This window comes from Cajanus cajan, chromosome 2 (genome assembly GCF_000230855.2).
Source record: "Cajanus cajan strain Asha chromosome 2, NIPB_CcT2T_4, whole genome shotgun sequence".
Lineage (NCBI taxonomy): Eukaryota > Viridiplantae > Streptophyta > Magnoliopsida > Fabales > Fabaceae > Cajanus > Cajanus cajan.
The window spans coordinates 43,703,429-43,729,163 of record NC_138518.1 but is presented as its reverse complement, the minus strand read 5'-3'; the positions used below and the strand labels follow the sequence as shown (position 1 = coordinate 43,729,163).

At 37.6% G+C, this 25,735-nt stretch overlaps 2 protein-coding genes across 4 annotated transcripts; one reads left to right on the top strand and one right to left on the bottom strand.

Moving 5' to 3' along the window:
* Nucleotides 1-11,102: 11,102 nt before the first annotated feature.
* Nucleotides 11,103-12,263, bottom strand: LOC145954931 (uncharacterized). The gene has a single exon (XM_083069624.1). The coding sequence runs from the start codon at nt 12,261-12,263 to the stop codon at nt 11,103-11,105; it is 1,161 nt and encodes a 386-aa protein (XP_082925750.1).
* Nucleotides 12,264-14,630: 2,367 nt separating this feature from the next.
* On the top strand, nt 14,631-19,081 carry LOC109806831 (RINT-1 / TIP-1 family). 3 transcript variants are annotated; one of them, XM_020369348.3, is made up of 5 exons: nt 14,989-15,013; nt 15,109-15,207; nt 16,155-16,209; nt 16,290-16,408; nt 16,516-19,081. In XM_020369348.3, exons 3-5 carry the CDS (start codon nt 16,170-16,172, stop codon nt 18,472-18,474), a joined length of 2,118 nt encoding a protein of 705 aa, XP_020224937.1. In that variant the 5' UTR covers nt 14,989-15,013; nt 15,109-15,207; nt 16,155-16,169; the 3' UTR covers nt 18,475-19,081. The 3 variants fall into 3 exon arrangements, with proteins under 3 accessions (XP_020224936.1, XP_020224938.1, XP_020224937.1); XM_020369347.3 differs by lacking the exon at nt 16,155-16,209 and having other exon boundaries at nt 14,631-15,013; XM_020369349.3 differs by lacking the exon at nt 16,155-16,209 and having other exon boundaries at nt 14,882-15,019.
* The last annotated feature ends 6,654 nt before the right edge of the window (nt 19,082-25,735 follow it).

Below are 25,735 nucleotides of genomic sequence, written 5' to 3'. Positions count from 1 at the left end.
CCGACCCCCAAACCCAATTTTGGTTATCAAGGCCATTATTGGATTCTTTTTAAAAAACCTTTTCTTTTTCCAATGTTTTGAATAAAACATTGGTGGTGACTCCATGAACCATTTTTCAAAACCATTAATTAAGGATTAGTCTAGTGTCCGGGCATTCCTTAATTGATGAGATCTTTAACAGGATGTCTAAACCATTAGTCGCAAGATCGGAAATTTTCGGGTTGCGATACTAAGGCCCAAAAATAGTCCCACTTCTCTCATGGTTTTCAAAACTAACCATTCCTCCTGCCTCCTTCAATATATCACCTCTTGTTCTTCTTGGCCTTAGTGTGATTTCATTATTGAGGTCATTCAATTTTATATTAAATTATGGCATGCAAGGTAGAAAGTGTGACACACGTGGCCACTGATGTTGATCTATACTAGAAAATTGATTTTGGGTTCAATCTATTTGGGAGTAGGGGGAGCATTTTGGGTTGGAGCATGGGAGAATTAATTATATTGTTGAGTGGCGACACAACACTACATGACACCACTTGGCAAAGGGACATGCATGGGATTGAGAATTTGGGAATCAAGAAGGAGACGATTTTTCGTGAGAGTGAGAAAGTAGATGAGAATTTGGGAATCGAGCTTTTTGTGGGAAGGAGGGTTATGTGGCCTATGGGTGAGATTGAGAATTCGAGATGAGTGTGGGTGATGTGGTTGCTTTGATGAGGAATTTGGGATGAATTTTTTTGTTGGAAGGTTGTTGTTTATGGAGGGAGCATCGGGAGAGAAATTTTAGATTTTAGTTTTCATGTAAAAAAGAATAGGAAAAATTTAATTTGGAGGGATACTTTCACTTTTGATGAGGGAGGAAGTTTGTGAAAAACTAATTAACAAGTTTATAAAATAATTAAAAAGAATAAATTTTTTATTAGATATTAATTGATAAATTATGAATAAATATAAATACTCTGACTATATTAATATTTATTTATAATATATGTAAATAATTAATATTTATAAATACTTAGATTATATCAACATTTTTATATTTAAAATATATGAAAATGATTAGTATTAATTATGATAATTAAACTATTAATATTTTAATTTTATATTAGAATAGTATTTTTTTATAATACATGCAAATGATTATTAGAATACTTTTGTGATATTTTTATATATAATAATATGATTAGTCTATTTTTATGCATATTAATATTATCTTGTTTATATTTAGTTTTATTTTTATGTTAATTTATTTAATTATTGTTTTAAAATTTGAAATATAATTTAATTATTGAATGATATTATTTCTAAAATTCTATATATGTGTGTACATACACACACACACACTCAATTCCATCAAATGAAAAATTTCATGTAAAAAGACTAGAAGGTGCTCCAAGTAATGATATTGGATGACATTATGAAGTACCTATAGTAGGAAATCAAAATTGTGTCGAATGTAAACTTTGTCAAAAAATAATAAGGGGTAACATTACAAGATTGAAGAAACACATAGCACATGATAAATTTCAAGTAGTATGTTGTCCAAGAGTCACATCATTTGTCAAGAATAATATGATGATGCTTCTCAGAGATAAAAAAAATGACTCTGAAAAGAAAAGAAGAATTTGAATCACAATTAAGAAGAGACGATGAAGAAGATAATGATGAGGAGATAAAGATATAGTTGTATAACAAAGCATTAGATCACAAATTTATCAAATTCTCCTTGATTGTATAATTTGTTTGTTGTAGTGGTTTTGGTAGGCCCATTAGTTAAATGCCCTACACCTTATGAATTTTTTTTGTTAAAAAGGAATAAAAAATGTATAAATCCTTAAAAATAATAGATATATCAATAATTATAATTTTTAATATTTAGTGTAAATAATTAATAATTTCATGAAGCAACAACCACAATTTGCATCACAATAGTCACAATGCTCATAATCACAATGACAACAACCACAACTGCAATTTAAAACCATGCAAAATTGCAAGATATAAGCATATGAGGGTTGTTATGATGGACGATTAGGAGGTGTAGTGGCATAAGTAGCAACTAATGTGAAGAAAACTCTTGATAGTGGTGGTACGATTGTAGTTGCTAGTAAAGGTGCATGGGGTGTGAGAGATGAAAAGATAAATTGGAAAATGATTGAAAGAAGAAGAAAAGAAAAAAAATCTAGATCATTGATTTTAAGTCTATCATATCTAATAAACAAAAAAAAATACTTATGGTGGCAAACAAACCTCTAAAAATGGAATTTAGTTGGAAGGAAAAAAATTATCTGTAAAAATAATTGTTTGAAAGTGTGTATTTTGTAAGAAAAAAAAAAGAAGCATTGTTTATAAAATAAATAGAGACTCATTCAAAAATTTAAATATTTCTTTTCACAAGTTCAAGCTAGCATGTTGAATGTTAGTTCATAAAGAATTAATAAATTTCAACTTATTGATCAATTCGCACAATCATTCACCATCTTTTTCTCTCTAAAATTAAATTATGTATCATTTGAAGTTTGTCTAAAATATTTGCTTCGAAATATATGCCATACATGGTAGTTTATGTAGAAATGAAATTCATCAATTAATTTAGTAAACACTCACTTTATTTAGAAACATCTAAACCTAATGCAAGAAAATGAAGTTTGTGTTGTAAATGGAATTGAGAGAAATTTGCATTGGTTAAAGAGTAAACAGAGCATGTATTAATTTATGGATAAAAAATCCTATAGATGATTTAGGATGAAAATTCCTATATATAAAGAAAATTATTTTAAATTTGTATTAATATTCATATAAATTAACTTGTAGATATTAGTTAATTCAATATATTAAGACATATATCAAATATCTTAATACATATGCAACTCATATGCATATAAATTCATTAATACAACTAATATAAATGTAGTATAGATTTATACCATTATATAAAGGCAAGACTTCTTTTAATAATTGACATTGATTTTGACTTTTACATGGACGTTTATGTCCCTTATTTATATTATGCAACTCCAATTTTTTCTTTTTCATTTTATCCTAAAATTGCACATAAATAATTACTCATAAAAATAATAATTAACTTTTGTGGAGTAAATACATACACTAGAAGGGATTTGAATTGTGTCTATGAAAAAATTCAGCACTTTTTTGAAAGCAGTAAATTTAATATGAAGATTGAAAGGTGCAGATGAAGCAATGAATATAAAAGATTTATACTGATTCATCTCAATTACCGAGATTACATTTAGTTATTGATCAGTTGATCAAGTTCCACTTTTCTTTCTTAAAGATACAAAATATTATTTCACAAACTATTGTTGACTCAACTTAAGAGTTATTTGACTTGCTTCTTCAACAAAACCACCAAAGTATTATTTAAACAAAAAAGCCTCTCTAGGCTTTTTACAATAAGTATTCTTTAAACATTAAGCCTCTTTCAGTTGCAAGTTAAAACACAAAGTTTAAGTTGTGCAAACTAACAAAGATTCGTCTTATACATAAGACGAGATAAACAACAATTAGGTACATAATATGTTTTACAAAAGAGTATAAGAATAAAGAATGAAAATGTGTGTTCTTGTTCTTTTCTCTAAGTTTGTTCATGCTTCTAATATATGCAACACTAAAAAGTGATTGTTGCAAACCCCGAGGCTTTCTCATGAGTTTGCTTCATCTTGCTTCCTTATGTGAAAATGTGTTTATTGGTACATTTAATGCGTTTCACCAAAATGGTAACTTCTTATTTGATCAAGGATGCTACTTATCAACTTTTAGATATAAAAGGTTAGGAATTATAGCGTGTGTCACTCCAAAACAACTTTCAACTTACTTCACATACTTTGAGGGCTTCTTGTTCTTTCTTTAGTAAAAAGCAATCCTCATCCTTTTATAATTGTTCAAAGTACCTAAAGAACTTTTATTCCTTCAATTTGTTAACTTATACATTGAAAAAAAATTATAGAAAATTAGATATAATAAATATTGTAATAATTAAATTTGTTTGTCAATTAAGTCTAATTGTGGACATACACAAAATCTAATATGTTTTTATGCAATCTTAATCCATTGTCTTAAAACGAGTATATTTCTTTTTATGCCTTGCATAGTGTTTGTAATGCATTGTCTTATAATGAGTATATTTCTTTCTATGCCTTACATAGATTTTGGTTGGAGGAAAATGAAGATTTTTCTTAAAAAATTATCTTATTTGGTTCAAATTCTAGGTAGGGGGGAGAGCAAAATCCCTCCTAAATCAATTTAAGCTTCCTTTCAATATTGAGGAGATTTGGAGGGGAGGGAAGAGATTTTAAAATCCAATTTAGATTTGTATCCTTATAATTTCAAATTTAAAACATAAGTAAGAATTTACCTTTGTGTCCTTATAATTTTGAATTTAAAAACATAAGTAAGGATATTTTAGACATTATACTACAAGTGTTTTAAAATTTCTTCCCTTCTTAACCAAACAAGAAAAGAGTTACCTTTCTTCTCGTCTTCTCAACCAAACAAAATTTCAAACTCTTTCCTTCCTTTCCCCTTGATTCAAATTTCTCCCATCTCCTCCTTTGAAACAAACAAACCCCTACAAAAATCAATATGTTTATTATCATTAAAATATAAATTTTGAGAGGCTCTAATTCATCCTTTGATCTAACAATTTTTATAAATGTTGACAAAAAGTGTCTTTTTTTTATCATTATTTTAATAAAATTAATACATTAATATTAGGAGTAGAAATAGTTATGTATGACTGAACTTTGCTATAACAATAATAATAATAATAATATTTATTTTTATATAAATTAGGTTATGTTCTTACCGGAAATCTGTTATAGAGCTTATCCGCCGGGTAAGATTGATGAGCCTCCTTCGCTGGGTGTATTGGTGCTCCGAGATGGGGGAGGTACCTGCAAAAGAGACTCCGATGCTAAAGTTAGGGTTTGTATGAGTATGAGTCTCGTATATATGTAATGCACATACCTTTGTGTCAGTTAGGGTTGTCTTGGGCCTGAGATAAGATATGATATGATACGATATCCTATCATATGATATGATCACGTTGTGACATAATATGGCATAATTGGAGAACGGTTTTGGCCTGAGACGAGATCTCCGGGCTCGGGCGTGGTCTGTCCGGATTCCGGACTGACGTTGTTCAACGCGTGTCCGGGATGACCCTTATAATGTCAACCCGGGCTGAGAGCCCGGGTGTGAAATGCGGTCAGTACACTAGCCCCCCGAGCTCCGAAGGCCGTAGGCCGAGGAGTTAAGGTCGGGCTCGTGAGAGGAGAGGTGGCTTTGCGCGTACGCTAGCTGGAGGTTCGCCACGTGTCGCGACTGTTTATGCTCTGGAGACGTTTGATTGACGTATTGGGGGCAGTGACGGTTTTACAATGATGGTTTGGTAATAAGTGTGTCGTTGGGTGTGCCTTTCAACTGACACGTGTCGCGTCGGTTTTGAATTTCGGGGAGAGTTTTAGCCTTTTTCTCTTCTCGCGCCTCTTTCCTGTCTTTCTTCTGACTTCTCGAGTACGAGAGCTTTTCTTGGTTCCCTTTACCTCCTTTCTCTTTTGCGCTTCCATCGCCGTCGTCGTTTCCGGTAGTCCCTTCTTTGGTAGGGTTGTTTTCTAAGGAGGAGTACCAGGTACTTCCTTTTTATTTGCTTCTTCTCTTTTTTCATGGCCGGTGGAAGTGGTGCCGGATCCTCTGCGTCTGCCAGGGGCAAGGCGCGTGGCAAGGTGGTGGCCGCCGGAAGGGTCACTGTTGAGAAGAAAGATTCGCCGCCCCCTAGGGGTCCAAAGCCGGGCGTTCCTGGTTACGACTGGGTCAAACGCGAGGTGGCCGAGGCTCAGAGCATTTTTCGCTCTTTCCTCGAAGTGAATGCGTTTCGGAGGGCGCATAGGGTTTGCGATTCCTCCATTTCCCACATGATTCGGCTTGAGCCCTGTCAGGCTGATGAGGGCGTGTATATGGGGAGGTCTACTGATCCCCCTCATTTCTATGTATATCAATGCTTTTTTAGGGATTTGGGTGTCTGTCTTCCTTTTACCCAGTTTGAGTGCGATTTTTTGAATTTCATCAACGCGGCTCCTTGCCAGTTGCATCCCAATAGTTGGGGTTTTTTGAGGGCTTTTCAGGTCCTGTGTACAGTTCTAGGTATAGAGGTGTCTCTTCGCGTCTTTCTTCATTTTTATCAGTTGAAGATAGGCGTTCCGCCTTATGGCATTTTGTCCCTGAGCGGGAGTAGGGATGGGGACTTGTTTACTCCCTACTCCCAATCGTACAAAAATTTCAAGTAGGAGTTTTTCCGGGTCGCCCTTGTGGGTGTTGACCCTTTGGAAGACGAGGTGTTCTACTTCGGCGGTTTGCCGAGGTTTCCATTCTATTGGTGTCCCAAGCCGTCCCGGTTTCACGGTTTGGGGGATCTGAAGGTGACGGCCGCGGAGACGGCTGCCATCAAGAATCTTGTCGCGCTCCCTCTTCCGTTGGATTGCAAGCTCGTCTTGTCGCTTGCGAATTCGCCTTTCAGGGAGAGGGGCCTAGAGAGTGAGTATTATGTGCTCTGGTAGGTTTTTAGGACTTGTGTAGTTGCCGGTTATTGATGTGTTTCTGTTTCTTTTCTGCAGGCATTATGGGTAGAAACTTGTGGCGTCAACTTAAACATCGCTACAATGTTTCCGAGCTCGAGGTTCCCGAGCCTCCGGAGGAGGATGCTGTCTCCCTAAAGACCCACCGGAAGAGGAAGAGGGGGAAGGAGGAGGTCGGGGGGACCTCCGCTTCTCACGATATCGAGGAGGTGACCTCCCGGGTTGTGGACGCTATGGATCTCACCGACAGCCCTCCGGCCAAGGAGGCCTCGCCCGTGGCTGCGGCGGAGGTGGTGCAGGGTGTTGGGCTTACTGCACCGGACGCCGAGGTGAGTAGCTTATCATATGCACGCGTTTTCCGTGTTAATTCCCCGTCTTTGTTTCTTGAGGCGTTATGGATCCCTTTGCAGGGCGGGGTTGGCATTGCTGAGGTGGAGGTCTGCATTTCCGAGCAGACCGTCCGAGTTGCCAAGGTGGTAAGTATTATCTTTTCGGACTTTTCACTCTGGCTTTTTGCTATGTTGCCTGGCTTGTTTGATCTGGGTGATTTTTTGTAGGCAGGAAATGCCTCTGGGCCTGAGCTGCAGGCGGGGAAAGCCGCTGAGCCTGAGGTGCAGGCGGGAAAAGCCGCCGAGCCTGAGGTGCAGGCTTTCGGACTGGCCGCCCAGGCTGCTGGGGTGAGTCTAGTTTTTTTGTTTTGTTTTTGTTTTTGTGGCTTTCTCGCATGTCTCCTTATCTATTTGTGATGCGGGACTGGTGTTTGCAGGCGGGCTCATCGTAGGGGCCTTCCCGGACCCAATATCTGTCCCATCGCTTTGGGAAGGGGATAGATACGGTGCGGCTGGATCACGTGAGCGCGTCCGCCGGTATGGATTCATTATGGAGCGCGGGGGTGACCGCGGAGAGGTTCTTTCCTCAGGGTTCGTTGAGCTCCGATGACCAGGGATTGATTGACAGGGTCGGTCCCGAGGACAGTTTTGATGTTGCCCAGGTCATGCTGTAGAGGGTGATAGGCATAATGAGTCACTGGAAACCCAAGTGGGGCCAGCAGCGGGAAGACCTGGCCAAGCAGCAGCAGGAGCTGGCTAAGCGGGAGCAGGAGCTGGCTAAGCGGGAGCAGGAGCTGGCCAAGCAAGAGCAGGAGCTGGCTAAGGTGAAGGGCCGGCTTCAGCCATGGAAGGAGGCGAACAAGATCCTGAGGGAGGATAACAAGGCTCTCACCGCGGCTCTTGATGAGGCGAAGCGGCGGGAGGCTAAGCTCCGGACCGCGCGTAGCGACCTTGCGCGGGTGCAGAAATCTCTTGAGATTGCATTGCGGTCCAATGAGGCTTATGCTTCTCGAGTGGGGGAGCTGCAGGGGCTCGCCGCATTTTCTCGGGCGCGGGCTCGTTCTTTGGAGGACGAGGTGACGTCCTCCCGTGACCAGGTGCGGGTCTTAGAGGATGTTGTGGCCTCTCTAAAGGGGAAATTGGCAGCGGCGGGTGAGGAGCGTCCCCGCAGCGAGGCCATTCTGGGTGGTCGAGAGGATGAGATTGCTGCGCTGAGAGTAGAGCTCGTGGAGCTGGCAGTGGGGAAAGCGGCCGTGGAAGGACGCCTTATCGAGATGGAGCGCTCTGTCGTGGCAGAGCATAAGAGGGGCTTTCAAAAGGCTGCCCGTCAGGCAGGACTTCTTGCTCCCGGGTTCGACTTCTCCTCGATGCATGTGGAGAAGGTGGTCCGTCGTGGGAGGATTGTTTTGGAGGACGATGTTAACGACAGTTCCAGTGAAAATGCCTCCGCTTAGGTTTTCTTTGTAATTTTGGTTTCCTTTCCCTTTGGCGTGAATTGATGTACTGAATCTTGTGAACTTTGCTTGAATACATGTATGCGTGTTGCTCTATTTTGTTCGTTTTGGGTTTAATTTTGGCTGTTCGCGCTGTTTGAAGCGCATGTTTGGCTTTTGTATCGGGTGACACCCCTTATCTTGCGCTAGTGACGTCGAGATTCGAGGTCGGCCTTAGTTGCTTGCTCAGTAGGGTTTTTTGCGGAAGTTCGGACTCGGCCGTAGATGAATGTGTTAAGATTCGTATTCGATCTCAAATTGTGGCTTTGTAATTGTTGTGAGAGTTTATAAATGACCGCAGGCTGGAGTCATGGTCAGAATTCAATCCTAAGTTGGTCGTGCCGGGGTTCAAATTCGACCCCGGTATCGAGAGTGGGATGTGCTTTGCCAGGGTTCAAAGTTGACCTCAGGTTAGTGGTTTGGTATCGACCTTTAAGGGAGAATTTGTGTGTGTGTTGAGATTTGTATTCGACCTCGGATTTTGAGTTAGGCGACTTGGCTAGGTTCGGACTCGACCTTTAAGGGGGAGCATCGAGGCTCATACTCGACCTTGTATGCTGAACGAGGTTCGGGCGTGACTTCGAACTTCTGTTTAGGTGAGTGTCTCTGTAGAGGCTTGATGACCTTGATTTATTAGCGCCGAGGTATTGCGCCGACCTCAAGCCGGAGTGTAGTAGGTTGGATAAGTGGTCCACGTCCGCCCTTAAGTTTAGGGTCATGCATGTTTTGTCATAGATCGGACTCGTTTTCAGGTATGTGGTCGGGACTCGACCTCCGAATGAGTTACTAGGGTTCAACCTTGGCTTTTGACAAGAGCGTCGAGGTTTGCACTTGACTTCATAAATTGTGAGCGGGTTCTATTAAGGTTCGGACTCGACCTTTGAAGAAAGCGTTGGGGTTCGTGCTCGACCTCGGGTTTGCATTTTTAAGGTTCGAACTCGACCTTTTATCAAGGATACCGGGGTTCGTGCTCGACCTCGGGTTTGTATTTTTAAGGTTCGAACTCGATATTTTATCAAGGATATCGGGGTTCGTGCTCGACCCCGGGTTTGCCTTTTTAAGGTTCGAACTCGACTTTTATCGAGGATACCGGGGTTCGTGCTCGACCCCGGGTTTGTATTTTTAAGGTTCGAACTCGACCTTTTATCAAGGATACCGGGGTTCGTGCTCGACCCCGGGTTTGCCTTTTTAAGGTTCGAACTCGACCTTTTATCAAGGATACCGGGGTTCGTGCTCGACCTCGGGTTTGCATTTTTAAGGTTCGAACTCGACCTTTTATCAAGGATACCGGGGTTCGTGCTCGACCTCGGGTTTGTATTTTTAAGGTTCGAACTCGACCTTTTATCAAGGATACCGAGGTTCGTGCTCGACCCCGGGTTTGCCTTTTTAAGGTTCGAACTCGACTTTTATCGAGGATACCGGGGTTCGTGCTCGACCCCGGGTTTGTATTTTTAAGGTTCGAACTCGACCTTTTATCAAGGATACCGGGGTTCGTGCTCGACCCCGGGTTTTCCTTTTTAAGGTTCGAACTCGACCTTTTATCAAGGATACCGGGGTTCGTGCTCGACCTCGGGTTTGCATTTTTAAGGTTCGAACTCAACCTTTTATCAAGGATACCGGGGTTCGTGCTCGACCTCGGGTTTTACGCGCGTGATTGGATTACGGGGGTTCTATTTTCGTGTTTACAGTAATTGATGCGGTAACATTTAAGGAAATGCCATGAGTGAGCGAAAAGGAGAATAATATTAGATAATCCTGCCGTAGCTCATTAAAAACCCTCTCCGTTTAGGACGGAGGCGGGAAAAGAGTGCGCGGTTTCGCTTTTACAAATATGAAATTAGAGTTTAGGGGCATGTAGTGGGGGGACTCTTCTTGCCCTCCTTGCCGGTCGCGGAGATCCTCAGGCTTTCGGCGTAGCATTGCCGAGCTGTCTTCTGGTTTGCTCTGACGGAGATAATTTTTCCGTCCTTTCCTGGGAACTTCATGGTGAGGTGCGGGGTGGACACCACCGCGCCGAGATGATTTAAAGTCGGCCTCCCTATTATAATGTTATAGGAGGTGTTGGCCTCCACGAGGAGGTATCGGACCATGATTCTTCTAGCGTCTGGGGGTGTGCCAAAGGTTGTGAGTAGGTCCACGTATCCGCGGGTGTGGACCCGTTCACCGGCGAAGCCAACTAGGGGCTCTGTGTGCGGCCGGATGAGAGAGTGGGGGACGTCAAGCTTGAGGAAAGTTGGCCAATACAGGACGTCTTCCGAGCTCCCCTGATCGATGAGTGTCTTTTGGACTTCCTAGTTTGCGATTTCTACCCCGATGACCATGGGGTCATCCTGATTGGGGCTGATCCCTGCGTAGTCCTCATCGGAGAAAGAGATTGGTGGTGAGCTCTTGTAGGGGATCGAGGCAGTGGAATGGGCGCAGTTGATACTGTGGAGGTGTCTTTTTCGGGCTGAGCTGCTGGCACCTCCTCCGGCGAAGCCGCCTACAATTGTGTTGATTATTCCCCGCAGGGGGGCTGGTTCGGTCTCCTGGCTTATTTTAGCCTGTACTGCGCCATTGGCGTTTTGCTGAGGTCCTGTGGGTAGGTCCCCTCGAGTTCCTGATCCGCGGCCTCTCCCGCGTCCCCGGCCTCCGAAGCCACCTCGGGAGCCTGGCTGTCGCTGAATGTAGTGGCCGAGGTGTCCTGCCTAGATGAGTTCCTCGATGCGGTCCCGGAGTGTGCGGCACTCGTCTGTGGTATGGCCATAGTTTCTGTGATACCGACAGTGTTTGGACTTGTCAGCACTGTTTGGTGTGTGGCCGGGTGGGGGGAGGTCTAGCAGGTTGCTGTTACTGGCTTCCTCCAAAATGTGGACTCTTGGGGCGTTCAGAGGGGTGTAGAAGTCGTACCTCCCGGCTCTGTTTGTCCTGGCTGTCTTCTTGAATTGGCTGTCGTTGTTGACTTTAACCTTGTCTTTGTGGCCCTGTTCTGGTTTTGCGGGGCCCTTACCGCGAACCTGGTCGCGGAAGGCCGCGTGCTCCTCCATTTGAATGTAACCGGCGGCGCGGGCGCGCAGTTCGTCCATATCGCGAGGGGCGTCGCGACATAGGCTGTCGACGAACGATCCGGGTTTCAGTGCCATGAGCATGGCGTGTAGGGCGACTTCCGAGTTTAGATTTCGGATCCGGACTGATATGTTAGAGAAGCGCTCCATAAAGGCCCGTAGGGGCTCGTCGTCATTCTGTCTGAGGTTGGCCAAGGCGGCCGAGGTTGTGTGGTGAGGTCGGCTGGTGGCGTACTGTGCCGTGAACCGCCGCACCAAGGTGGCGAAACTGTCAATGGACCCTGCCGGCAGTTGGGTGTACCAATAGAGTGCGGGTCCTTTAAGCGAGGTCGGGAAGACCCTGCACAATATAGCGTCACTGTTAGTGTAAAGGTTTACCTGAGTCGTGTACGCGTCGACGTGTTCATCGGGATCCGTAGTGCCGTCGTAGCGGTCGAGGTGGAGGGGCTTCCACCCGCGAGGTAACGAAGTCTCCATGATGCCGTTCACAAAGGGATGACGGCGGAAAGGCTCTTGGCCCTCGGAGACGTGAGTGGGGGCCTTGCTGGTGCCCTGCCCTGATCTGTGTGTTGATGCATAAGACCGGTGCGTGGTGGGCTGCGAATGTGGTGCCCTGGTGGTTGCTTGGGAATGGGGGGCTGAATGCGCCTCCTCCTCATGATCACCGCTGTCGTGCGGTGGCTGGCCGTGGCGATGCCGAGGGAGCTGGGCGCGGATGCGCTCGTTCTCGGCGCGTAGCGCCGCTAGGTCTTCTTCGTTAGCGGTGCGCATCGCCGCGAGGTCATTCTCGTGCTGGGCACGCATATTCTAGAGGTCGGCGTCGTGTTGTCGCCGCATCTGCTCGACTTGTTCGACCAAACGCCTCAGGGTCGCGGTATCGCTGTCCATGGTAGTTGAGTTGCTCGTGTTATCTGTTGCTCATCTAATATGGCTTCTAGTAGAAACCATGCAGGTGGACGATGAGAGCTTGGTCTGATCGGCCCCACGGTGGGCGCCAAATGTTCTTACCGGAAATCTGCTGTAGAGCTGATCCGCCGGGTAAGATTGATGAGCCTCCTTCGCTGGGTGTATTGGTGCTCCGAGATGGGGGAGGTACCTGCAAAAGAGACTCCTATGCTAAAGTTAGGGTTTGTATGAGTATGAGTCTCGTATATATGTAATGCACATACCTTTGTGTCAGTTAGGGTTGTCTTGGGCCTGAGATAAGATATGATATGATACAATATCCTATCATATGATATGACCACGTTGTGACATAATATGGCATAATTGGAGAACGGTTTTGGCCTGGGACGAGATCTCCGGGCTCGGGCGTGGTCTGTCCGGATTCCGGGCTGACGTTGTTCAACGCGTGTCCAAGATGACCCTTATAATGTTAACTCGGGCTGAGAGCCCGAGTGCGAAATGCAGTCAGTACAGGTTACATTAACAAAGATGTAATACTAATAATAACAACGATAATAATAACAAATATTTATCTTTATTTAAATAGGTTAGTTTGTTAAACTTAAAAAGATTTTTAAATAACCAAGTCGTTTGATTAAAACTTATTTTGAAACACAATTATAATAATGCCTGGTCAAAAAAAATAATTTAATATTTAATTATCAACTTTGAAATATTACTAATTTAAGCTAAGTTACATGCTCTTTTCGAAAATGATTTATTTTGATGCCTATTAATATATATATATATATATATATATATATATATATATATATATATATATAAAAGCTAGATAATAATATTAAAAGAAAAAGTTAATACATCAATACATTTATCAAAAATTAAAATCATCAATGTATCATATATAAATACATATGATGTTTTTATTAATATCCTGTAATGTATAAATTTATATGAAAATGAATAAAGTTTCAAAATGATTGTTTACAATAGATAAATATAATATATAGTTAGAATGGACGAAATTCTCAAATGTAACTTAATATTCCATTTGAATTTTAAGGGACAATTTACAAAGAATTTTGGAACATAAAATTTGCGATTTTATACTAGAGAGGCTGAGACACTTTATATCTCTAATAATTATACATAGATAAATATTATAAGTTATAAAAGATTTTTTTCTTTTATATTTAAAGGGTATAAAGGTCCACTAAAAAGTGGAGACTAAAAAGGTGATTATTAAAATGTATCCCCTTTATAATAGGTATATATATATATGAGGAGGGTTCAAACGACACCGGTGTAACTTTTACTAAGTATTACACCGCTTAATAACTTTATATTAAATGTGAATTTTGAAAATCCAACCGTTAGAATGAAAGTTCATATCTCTTAGATCATATATACCAAATTTTATATTAATCTAAGATGATTTGATACTTCATTCTTATAAAACAAAATTGACGTAATATATACATTTCAAAATATACTAAAATATGAACACTTTGATTACCTTCAAGTTTTAGGGTTTAGGGTTTATAAGAATGAAGTATCAAATCATCTTAGATTAATATAAAATTTGATATATATGATCTAAGAGATATGAACTTTCAATCTAACGGTTGGATTTACAAAATTCACATTTAATATAAAGTTATTGAGCGGTGTAACACTTAGTAAAAGTTACACCGGTGTCGTTTGAACCCTTCTATATATATATATATAAGAGGGATCAAGAGGAAGTCTACCTAGACTTACTCCGTTCAATAACTCATGTTCTATATCATATTTCAACGATTCAACCGTTAAATTAAAATTTCTTAATGCATAGATCAAATCTGTAAATTTTTAAAAAATTTGAAAGTCATTTGATATTTCATTTCATAAATTCAAATAAAACGAAATATCAAATATCTTTCAAATTTTTTAAAAATTTACAAATTTGATCTATGTGTTAAGAACTTAATAATTTTCAAATTTTTAAAAAAATTGCAGATTTGATCTATGCATTAAAAATTTTAAATTGACTTGAATTTATAAAACAAAATATCAAATGATTTTTAAATTTTTTAAAAATTTACAAATTTTATCTATATAATTAGAACTTTAAATTTAATTGTTGGATTGTTAAAATATGATGTAGAATAAAAAAAGAAATCTAGGTAAACTTATTTTTGAAATAAATATATCTCTCTTCTTGTATATATATATATATATAAAATTTATTTATTTATTTATAAAATAAAAGGCGGATTATAAAATTTGAAAAGCGAAAGTTGAGTCGGAAGCAAAGTTGAAAACAAGAGTCCCTGAGTTGAACACGAGCGAGCAGCGCACGTTACTAACCATGGAGTCTCAGCCTAAGGCTTCTCCTCTTCCCCGTTTGCCAAACATCACCGACCTGGCACCGCAACACGTAGCCTTTCTGGATCAACACTTCCCAACCAAACACGCCCTATCTGGCGAATCCGCTAATCTACCCCTCTCCTCCTCGCTCTCGCAACACTGCTCTCAACTACAGTCCCTCCTCCTCCACCACGACACCAAACGCACCGTTTCGTGGATCTCTCGCTCCTTCAACGCCAAATCCTCCCTCCAACGACTCTCCCTCGCCCTCCGGAACCTCTCCCTCCGCACTTCTCCACGTCCGTGTAAAAATTTATGTTTATTTTTTATTTGTTATTTTACTATATTCCTTTTTTATTTTATTTTATTTTTTTAATTTTTGTTTTATGTTCAGAGGGGATTGGTTCGAAGAGGTTTCGGTGGGTGTTACTTGAGGAGATTCCTCGATTGGCCAACCAAATGAACCAAATTGAGTCTCTTCGGCGTTATCTCGGTGAGTTTGGAGTCTGCGTGATAGTATATTTTTCTGTATTTTTCAATTTGTTTTTATTTTTTTTTCTCTATAAATAAAAATGGTAGATTGGGGAAGGCGCCCTCTTGCATACTAAACAAGAAGTCAATGACATGTTGAAGATGCTCGCATCAAGCACATTTGTCCACTTAGTGTATATTTGAATACCGGTTTAAAATCAAGTTTTACGGAAAAACACGTGTTCCAATGTAAATAAAGGGAAAAACATGTGAGTGTAATTTTTTTTTTTTTTCAATCCATGTTGAATTCAACTTAACTGATTTCCAAACACACACTTAAGGATGTGGGAACCAGTTGAGTTCAATTCAACGAAAGTTGAATAAAAAGTTACACTCACAAATTTTTACTTTTTCTGTATTGGATTGTATATTTTTTTCATTGAATGTGGTTTCAAACAGGTAACGAAGCAGACACTTAGTGGTTAGCCGAAGCTTAGTAATTCCAAATTTGATTCAGGACTTTACTTGTTGAGGGTCAGTAGAGGTCCACCACAATTTACTTAGTGTGGATTCAACTAGTGATATTTTAAAAAAATTGAATTTGATAATAAAAATAAATTAATAATGCTTCTTGGTTGTTTTTCACTCGGAAGGAAATGTCGCATGCTATTGCCATTAAATTCAAAATTAGTAGGTTGATTGATATTTTAGTCAGATTTTTGCGATATTGAACGAGCTTGTGTTTTTATTAAACAACTATTTGATGAAATGAAGATTTTTGTCTTTTTCATCATTTTTGCCAAGATTTGTTTGTTATGCTCTTCTTTAGATCAATTCCTTTGATGTATGTATGTATGAATTGATGAAGCATGCATGGGTGCATGTGTGTATGCGAATACATGGTAATATTGCATATTTGCTATGTGTATTCTCCTGTATTAAGCTATGTTTGGTAAATGGTGATTGCAGTCTGCTCTGTAAAAAATGGAATTCATTGAGTGCTGCTATTTGCTTCATTCAAATGGTTGGTAGTTGGTACCTTTGGTTTTTCGTGCATCTTGACCTAGCTTGCTGTAAAATTTACCTTACTTATTATTGTATCAGAGACTGCTGTACAGTTGGAAGCTCTAGTTGGGGATCTTGAAGATGCTGCTCTCTTTGTCATGGCTTGCCACACTGGGAATATGTTTTCATTGAAGCTCTCGATTTCATCTATGACCGAAGTAATTATTGTTTCCATTTTTAGTTGGATGATAAATATATATTGGAATTGGAATATTAAAGTAATCACTGATTGAGCATTTTTATGTATGGATGTATTGTGCTGTAGGGTATGTCAAGTAAACACGACAAGTTGCTTCAGGCCATCAAAGCCATGAATGATATTGAAGAAGTATTGGTTGGGGTTGTGAAATTCCATCCAGAGTGGCATCGTCTTCTGAAGTCTGTTGACATTAGAGTAGATACAATCTTAGCTGCTCTTCGACCACAAGTTTTTGCAGATCATCGCGCTCTTCTTGTCTCTCTTGGGTGGCCACCAAAATTGCTTCTGTCAAAAAATGGAAGTGAACATATCACAGGCATTCCTAATCCATTAGTTCTTATGCAAGAAGATAAAAGAAGAAATTACTCTCGGAGTTTTATAGCCCTATGTGCTTTGCAGCATTTGCAAAATAAAAGGGAAGAAAGACAGGTTAATAATAATCTTATTAAAAGAGACACAAAGAATACACAGCTTTGGGCCATTGATGAATTAGTGTCTCCTATTGCATCAAGGATGGAATACCATTTCACTAAATGGTCTGAGCAGCCAGAATATATGTTTGCTTTGGCATATAAAGTTAGCGGAGATTTTATTACAGGAATAGATGATGTCTTGCAGCCACTTATTGACAAGGCTAGGCTTATCAATTGTAGTGCAAAGGAGGCATGGGTCTCTGCAATGGTCCAAATGCTTTCTGGCTTTCTAGAAAAAAAAGTTTTTTCTTTGCTTACCGAAAGATACAAAGTAAAGCATTTGAAGTCCGATATATTATCTTCATGGCTTCACCTCGTGGATCTAATCATTGCATTTGACAAAAAGATGCTATCCCTTCTCAATCTGGATACTTGTTTTCTGGCAGTGTCTGAAAGTTTTGAAGGTCTCTCTAGAGGCGTGTCAGTTCTATCAATATTTTGTAATAGGCCCCATTGGCTGAAGATTTGGGCAAAAATAGAGTTCAAAAATGCCTGGAAGAAACTTAATGCCGAACTGAAAGAGGAGGATGCGTGGGTGATTTCTAAGAAATCTAAATCTGGGATTGGCACTGTCACTGATCAGGAGTATCTACTATTTACTGTCCAAGATGACAAAGCTCCGCCTACTGCAGAGTTTTTTCTTAAAATTATCTGGGAAATGATTGAACGCTGCCAAACTATGCCATCCATGTTATCACGTGCACAATTTATTAGATTAACTGCAGGAAGATCCCTCTGGTATTTCTTTAAGCTATTACTTTGGCGGTTCAAGGCAACTAAATTATGTGTGGATAATTTTGATGATGTTGCCATAGTTAGAGTGTGTGGGTTAATAAATGCTGCCAGATATATATGGATTAAATTGCAAGAATGGAGTGATGCTGTAGATTTTTTGGAGATGAAAATTGCTGAAAATGATTCTAGCAAGCCCATTCAACATGATAAAATGGATAATGACTATTTTTTTGATGAAGAAATAAGAAGCTTGTCTGAAATGGAAACCAACTGGCTTATGGAAATTATTGCTGTTGTTCTTCGACAGTTTGAAATGCTCTCCTGGGAATATGTTCAAAACATTTGTAGTATTGAGGATTATCAAGATTGTACAAATCTAAGAGATGTTGATTTAGTAGTCTCCAATGATCTTGTTGAAGCTTTAGATGCTTTAAAAAGTTGGCTTCATATTGTGAAGATAAATCTCAATGCAAAAGATTTTTTGGATTTGTGGAGAAGCATTGCCGAGGGGCTAGATCATTACATTTCATGCAGCATTGTCGGCAGTGAGACTGGGTTCTCTAAGATGGGCGTCAATCAATTTGAAGCTGATATGCAAGCACTAATATTTATTTTTCAGCCTTATTGTGCTCGCCCACAAGCATTTTTCCCTTGTATTAATGAGATTCTTAAGCTTTTGAAACTGAAAAAAGAAGAGGTAAAGCAAATGCAAGCATTTTTGCCCAACAATGAAAATGGATCAGAGCGATTGCATCTTTACGGAATTTCTCATTTATCAGTTAATCAAATTCTTAAAGTTCTTAGACACAAAATCTAGGTTGGTTGATTTATACAATAAAGGTGTATTAACCCTTGGCAGAGCAAAAGAACTTTCTCTATATGTGGTTTATAGTATACATAAATTATTTAAAAGTTCTACAAATGTTCCTTGTGTAATTGGATGAGCAGATGGAACATTGAAACCTAGACTTTTACCTTAGATGACTGATGATTGATTGGGGATATGAGAAATTGAAATTTATGATGGATGCAGAGGGACAATTGTTTTCTGCGGTGAGCTCTCCTCCTCTTCCACTATCTCTTGCTTTCCCAGGAGCAGTGAGATTGCCTGTGACCACATATAAAGATATTGTCAACATTCGCCCCCTTCTCCCCGCCCCCCGCCCCCGGCCAAAATATTTATTTGATCTCTGATCCCCATCAAGTGAACAGTGCTCTGAAATCACTGAATGTGCTTACCATGCACTTGTTTCTTAGCTAAATAAGGATCTTGACAAAGATAGTATTTTTTTTAGCTTCGCAGCACACCCCAAATGTCATTCGCTCAAAGGAAAACAATTGTCAGAAAAGTGTATGCAGCATTGGCAAAAAAGTGAAAATTTATTACCAGCTGCAAAATCTCAGCTCTTAGTTTCTAAACGTCAGTGATTTATGTTTCTTTTTCTTTCTATTTTTTTAAAGCATTTTTAACGTATTATTTTTTATTTAATTTTTAATTTGGTAGATTGTAGATGGAATGGATTCAGCTGAAATTTCAAAAGATGTTGAAGAAAGATTTCCTGACTGACCAAGGAAATGAAGTATGAATATGTTGGTGAGTTAGGAGGCTGTCCAGTTTGAGATAATTGTTTCACAATTCAAACAATTTGAATTATTAATTCATGTTTTCTTTGCATAAAATTTAGTTTGTCCGTGCTAGAGTATTAGTTGAGGGGGAGCCTTGGTGCGACAGTAAGGTTGTTGCTTATGGGTTCAAATATGAGAAATAGCCTCTTCACGTTTGGGGATAAGGTTGCTTGTATATGTTCTAAGGTTGTCAAACTTGAAATTCAACATAAACTCGTGAAGTTTTTACGAACTTGACTTGGAAGAATTTACTTATTATAGAAATAATATTAAAAATTATTAATGACATTTATGCATAATATAATATATTAATATTGAATGGGATTAAATTACGTAAATGATCAAATTATATATAATTTCATAAAAACATTACTCCTAAAATGAAATTTAAAAAGTTGATTTCCTAAAATCATTTGAATCATAATAAAATACTAATAGTATGGAGTTAATTTGAGTAAAAATTGCATTTGATTTCAAACTAATTAACTCGTTTCTTGACCTGAGATATAAGAGTGTAAAGAATTTACTATAGAGTTAACTTGACCTGAGATATAAGAGTGTAAAGAATTTACTATAGAGTTAACTTGTTTTTATTACTTAGTATCACAAATCCCACCATGTGTTAGCCTCCTGCTCTTGGCTGTGCTTTTATTGCTAGAATATTAGCTCTTGGTCAAGTACAGGCATATTGATCATCCAATTATTACCTCTTGAATTTCTACATTGATTGATTGTAATCAAACTATGGAAAGATTGCAGTCGAGGCAAATATTTTTTCCAAACCTCTTCGACAAGAACTATTCTTTGTGGATCCTGAGCAGCTTATGATAGGACCCAAAACGAGTCACTTGGTCCAAAAGAGCAGCTTATTCACCATTTGTCACATGGGCCTATGATTTGGAAAGTATATATACTAAGAAAAATAGAGGGAGAATCGGGAAGGGGAAGGATACTGAGCTGGCTGTGAGAGAAGAAAAAAAGGAGGGTGGTTACTGAGTTTTTGGTTTAGTTATTAAAAAGGCTGGATCTGGATGCATGTTAGTGGGGGTGTCTTGGAAAAACAATTGCGTTGTTATGGATGGAGAGCAATGGCTCTTACAAGGGGCCTAAGCTCTGTGACAGTAGAATATTCCTCCTACTGTAATATCCTCATTTTAGAAATAATATACACATTTCTTTCCATTGTTGAGTTCATTGTTTAATTATAAAGAATTGGTTAAATTGGTTCATCCTAGCAGATGGGGTTCTTAAAAGAAGGGATCAACATTGAAAGGGGCGGGGTGGGGGGAGTGAGACAAATGCTGCCAAAGAAGATGGTGGTAATGATTGCATATAAAGAAAAAATGGCTATCATAAAAAATGCTCCAGCAGAGATGCAAATGCAAGTGGAACTGATAACAAAAAGCCTTGAACAAAGAACGATAATGGAAAGCAATAGAGATAGAGAATGAAGGAATGAGGTAACGTTCTTCATCTCGAAAACAATTTTAAAGTTTGGGTTTAAAGAAATTGCATGGGACTCATTGGAAGAGTTTTGCCAATTGGTAAAAAGAGTGGAGTTACGTAATACCTATGTTCAATGGAGATGACCTAGCCACATGCATTACTTGGGTAAAGATATTTTTCAATTACAAGAGATAATCTCGGAAGGGTGAGTGAATTTAGAGCAACTTTGCATGAAAGGACACAGGCCTACCATTCACTTGAGAGCAACTACAAATTGAGCTACTTGAATGTATGGAGTGTTCATGGATCTATTTTTGAAAAATCTAAATTGAATCGAATCAATCTGTTTTATAAAAGTGGGTCGGTTAACTGATCCGTTTTTTATAAAGTAGACCGGTTAATTGATCTGTTTTTGTATAAAGTGGATCAGTTTGATTTTTTTTATTTTTAAATATGGATCTGTTTTATTCAAATCGGATCGGTTTAATGTAGTGTAGTTAACTATTTTTTACTTATATATGGATCAATTTTTTTAAAAAATTGAACCGATCCACTTTGTAAAACTAGATCGGATAATTGAACTGATTTTGTAAAATGGATCGGTTCGAATTTTTTTATTATAAAAATGGATTAGATTTTTCTAATACAAATCAAATCGATTATGGATCCGATCAATTTGAATTTTTCGCACATTCTTAGACGAAGGAGATATCTGTAACTGTAAATAACTCTTCGTCAATGTGGTAGTGTTGACAAGTATATTTAAAATTTCAAAAGGATGGTGAAAAGGTTACATGATAGTCAATTCTTTGGGTATTTCCTCCATGGGTTAAAGGTCGGAAGTACAAGGTGATATTCTTAACCAAGATCTGAATTAGTTTATGCACATGAAAGTAGAGAATTCCTTCCTGCACCCAACAATTGCCCCATGCACCCAACCTTTTCTTAAAATGCCCAAACTACACTTAAATGGTTGTTTCGAAACTCCCGTTTTGTATAATTCCAAATGAGTGTTCCAAACGTTTTATATTGTGTTTGGGTTGGGTGTTTCAGACACCTTATATAGTGTCTGAATTGGGTTATCTTGACGTAATAGATTGTGTTCAAATTCGATGTTCTTGACATAATATATTGCATCCAAATTGTGTGTTACGCATACAACACATTGCGTCTGGATTGGGTGTTCTGGATATAATATATTGTCTTCAGGTTAGGTGTTTTGGAGCATGTACGGTCAATTGGAGTATTTAGCTTTACATGATATAAATAATAGTAATATGAATAAAAATATAATAGTAAACAATTCAAGACACTTAGTAAACAATATCATCATCCATCAAATGAATAAAATAAAACAAGTGCACACGTGAAAATGGGTGTAGATGTAGTTATCGGTTGACGACATTGGTCCTCTGCAGACCCACGTCCTATATATAAGCCATCATCTCTAGTATGTGCCATGTCTATATAATTCAAACAAAAAATTGTGACAAAATTAGAAAACATGCTTTAAGAACATGTGGATATATAAACCAACGATTTAGATTAATCAATCTAGAAGCAGTTTTGCAATCCGAATTGGATAATCTAAATGGATATATGCATTCGGAAAGGTTTATCTGGATTACCCAATTCAGATTGCAACAATGTTTTCAGAATTGAATAATTTGGATGGACACCATTGATCCAAATCAAATGTGACTGACTAATTGGATTATCTAATCCGAAACACATTTAAATTTGATTTAGATCTAACATTATTGGTCTGGATTAGGCAATTTGGATAAAGACTTAACCACAAATTAATTAATATGGAATAACCATATAAACACAAAAATAAAAATAAAAATAAAAAAGAATGAGCAAGGCTCTGCGTCAGAGAGGAGGGTTGGTGTGGGTTTAGGGTTTTTTGATTTAATAGAATGAGCAAGGGGAAGGGAAATGGATGTAATAGTTTGTTTGGCTACAAACTTAAAAATATTTTAAAGAATTTTTTTTATTAACGAGAACAATTTCCAAGCATCCAATAAGATTAGGTGCTATATTTCTATAGAGTTGAGCATGATTAGTGAATAATAGCATCTACACTTGCACTCTAATCTGATAGGAACTTTTAGTTAATTATGGTATTGGGCTGGGCCAATCTTTCTTGTACGTGTTATGTTTTTCGGTACAAAAATAATAGATCATTGAGATTGAGTTTGTCATTTCCATTCTTAACTTAGGGTATATTTGGTTTCACATCAAACATGTGTAGAACCAATTCCATTACATTCTAAGTGATTGAAATCACGACTATAGTATGTTTGACTATTAACAGAATTGATTTCAAGAAGTGAAAATTTACATCCACTAGAAAATAATTATTAGTAACTTTTCCAAGAAACAAAATCAATTATGGAGTTTTATTTATCTAGAATTATAATTATACATTCAAAATCAAATTTGATAACAAATTTTTAAACATTTAATATAATAAAAATTAAGTCCATATCCTTTACCGTACAAATGAAAATCACGTTACTTTTGACTCAAATTTACTCAAAATTAATTCTACAAATTCAGGTTTATTCTAAATCAATTATATGAACGCATTTTTAAAGTTACACTTAAAATTGAAAAATTGTTTGCTAAGGTCAAATTCATTTTTGATTCTAACTTTTCAGCAATGTAGTTTGCTTACTTTTATATTAACTTCTGCATGCTTACTCAAAAGTGATTATCTTGGTCTTACATCTCCCCCCCTGTATTAAAACATGCTTCATATGTGCATGGCTTAACTGAAAGCATTTTTTCTTTCAATTAAGTGGGCAATGCCTTTGTATATCGTTTTCTTTAATTTTGTTGGCTCTGATGCTTGTCTTCCGATAAATGTCAGATGCGTAATTGAATAGGAATTAGTCCTTTATGAATAATTTGAATTATTCCTTTAAATTCTTTAAAGGATTCCTCAAGATAGATTTTGTAGTGAGAAAATGTATGAAGAAAGCAAATAAAAGTATAATTATTATTGATTTCTCATACTTGATCAGAAATCATTCCGTAGTTAGTATGCTTTTCTTTTTAAAAAATAAAATGTATGCTTAATTAAGAGATTTAGCTATTCGTCAATTATATAAACCTTTTTTTTTGTTTTGTTTTTGGACCCTTGAATAATTTGCTTTTTATTTTTGTTTGTTTATTTGAGTTGGTCTTCTTTGTTTTTTATTTTTATTAAGAGATTTATTTATTTGTCAATTATATAAACCTTGTTAGTTCAATTATTGTAAATCCTTTATGAGATGGATTCAATGCTGATTAATTGGTGTGTTTTATCTACACTATTTTTAAGGATCCTTTTTATTATGTACTCGTGAAATACATTAAATATTTGATTAAATTAATTATTATGAATTCCTTGTAATAAATATTTTTTTATATTCTTGATATAATAAATATTTTTTTTAATAAAACCCTTTTATTTTTGTACGGCAATTTAGTGCAAAAATAATACGACAGTGGATCAGTTAAATGGCATGTAATTGCCATCAAGCTGAAAGAACCGGCCTTTATAGGATAAAAATATATTTAAATCAATCTAAGGTAAATTTTATATTTTATATTTTTAAAATTTAAAATTATTATTTTTAGTCTCTGTAATTTTCAAAAATTTTGTTTTAGTTCTTTAAATCACTAATAATATATTGGAAAGTGACCTATTGAGATATTTATACACTATTAACTATCTTTAATATAATATTTTTTTACTAATATGAGAATAATTGACAGATATTTTAACAAAATTTAAGTATAAGAACTAAAATAATATATATTTTTTAAAATTACAAGAATTAAAAAAATTAATTTTAAATTTAAGGGATTAAAAACCTTATACTTGAGAAATTAAGAATATATTTAAGCGATTTTCATTCTAAATGAAGAGATAGCTACTAAGCCTATTATGTATTTTTGAAGAGCATTTGCATCTTCATCTAAAAAGAAGCAGCAGCATTTGCATAACTACACTAACCAGCTAAATGCAGGTAATATTAAAAAGTATTAGCTGAATATTCCTTTTAATTTGCAATTGACTGCTTTTTGATATGTTAAAACACATTTAATATTATGTATTCTTAATTGACTGCTTTTTTTAATTTAATTTTTTTTAACTTTTGTAATTTCAAAAAGTTTTGTTTGAGTCTCTTGAATCATTAGTAACATATATGATAATGACTGATTAAAACAATTATACGACATTAACTATGTTAAATGTGATGATTACGTACACTAAATGCATTAGTAGGTAAATTTGTGCAACAATGTTTGACTGTTTCTCTAACGAAATTTAAGTAAAGACTGAAATAAGAGTTTTTTTTTTTGAAATTAGAGACTAATCAAAGATCATTTTTAAATTTGAGGATCAAAAATAAATTTTCCTTATATGATCTCGAGGTGCCTCATTAAACATTCTTAGTCAAAAATCCTTTTATGGGAAAAAAGGCTAAGGTAGGAAAAAAAGTACACATCTTGATTGAGGTGACATTAGCTAAAGTAGTGTTTCCGGTGAGTCACGTTTCATGTTCTAGGTAGTGGTTTGCTTTCGAGCTCTTTAAGTCAGTATGCTTTGTTGTGTAGATATTCGGTGATACAGAAGAGACCTTCTCAAGTAGGAGCGAGTTTTCTTGCTAGTTTGTCATGTCGTACTTCCATGGTAGCTGGCCATACGAGGTCCCTTGGTTGAAAAGTGTGGGGATTTAATTGGGAATTGTGGCGGTAGGATATCCTTTGCTTGCATGTTGCTTCATTGATTTTGGCCTTTTCTCTTGCTTTGTTGATAAGGTCAAGCTCAATATTCATGTTTTCCTTGTTCGTTGTAAGTTGAAAATGAGATCTTTGATAAGAGGGTTCGTTGAGTTTAACTGGTATCATGGTGTCAATGCTAAATGCTAAGCGAAAAAGTGTTTCCTTGGTAGTTGATTTGGGGGAGGGGGGTAGTGGTATGCCCAAAATATACTAGGGAGTTCATT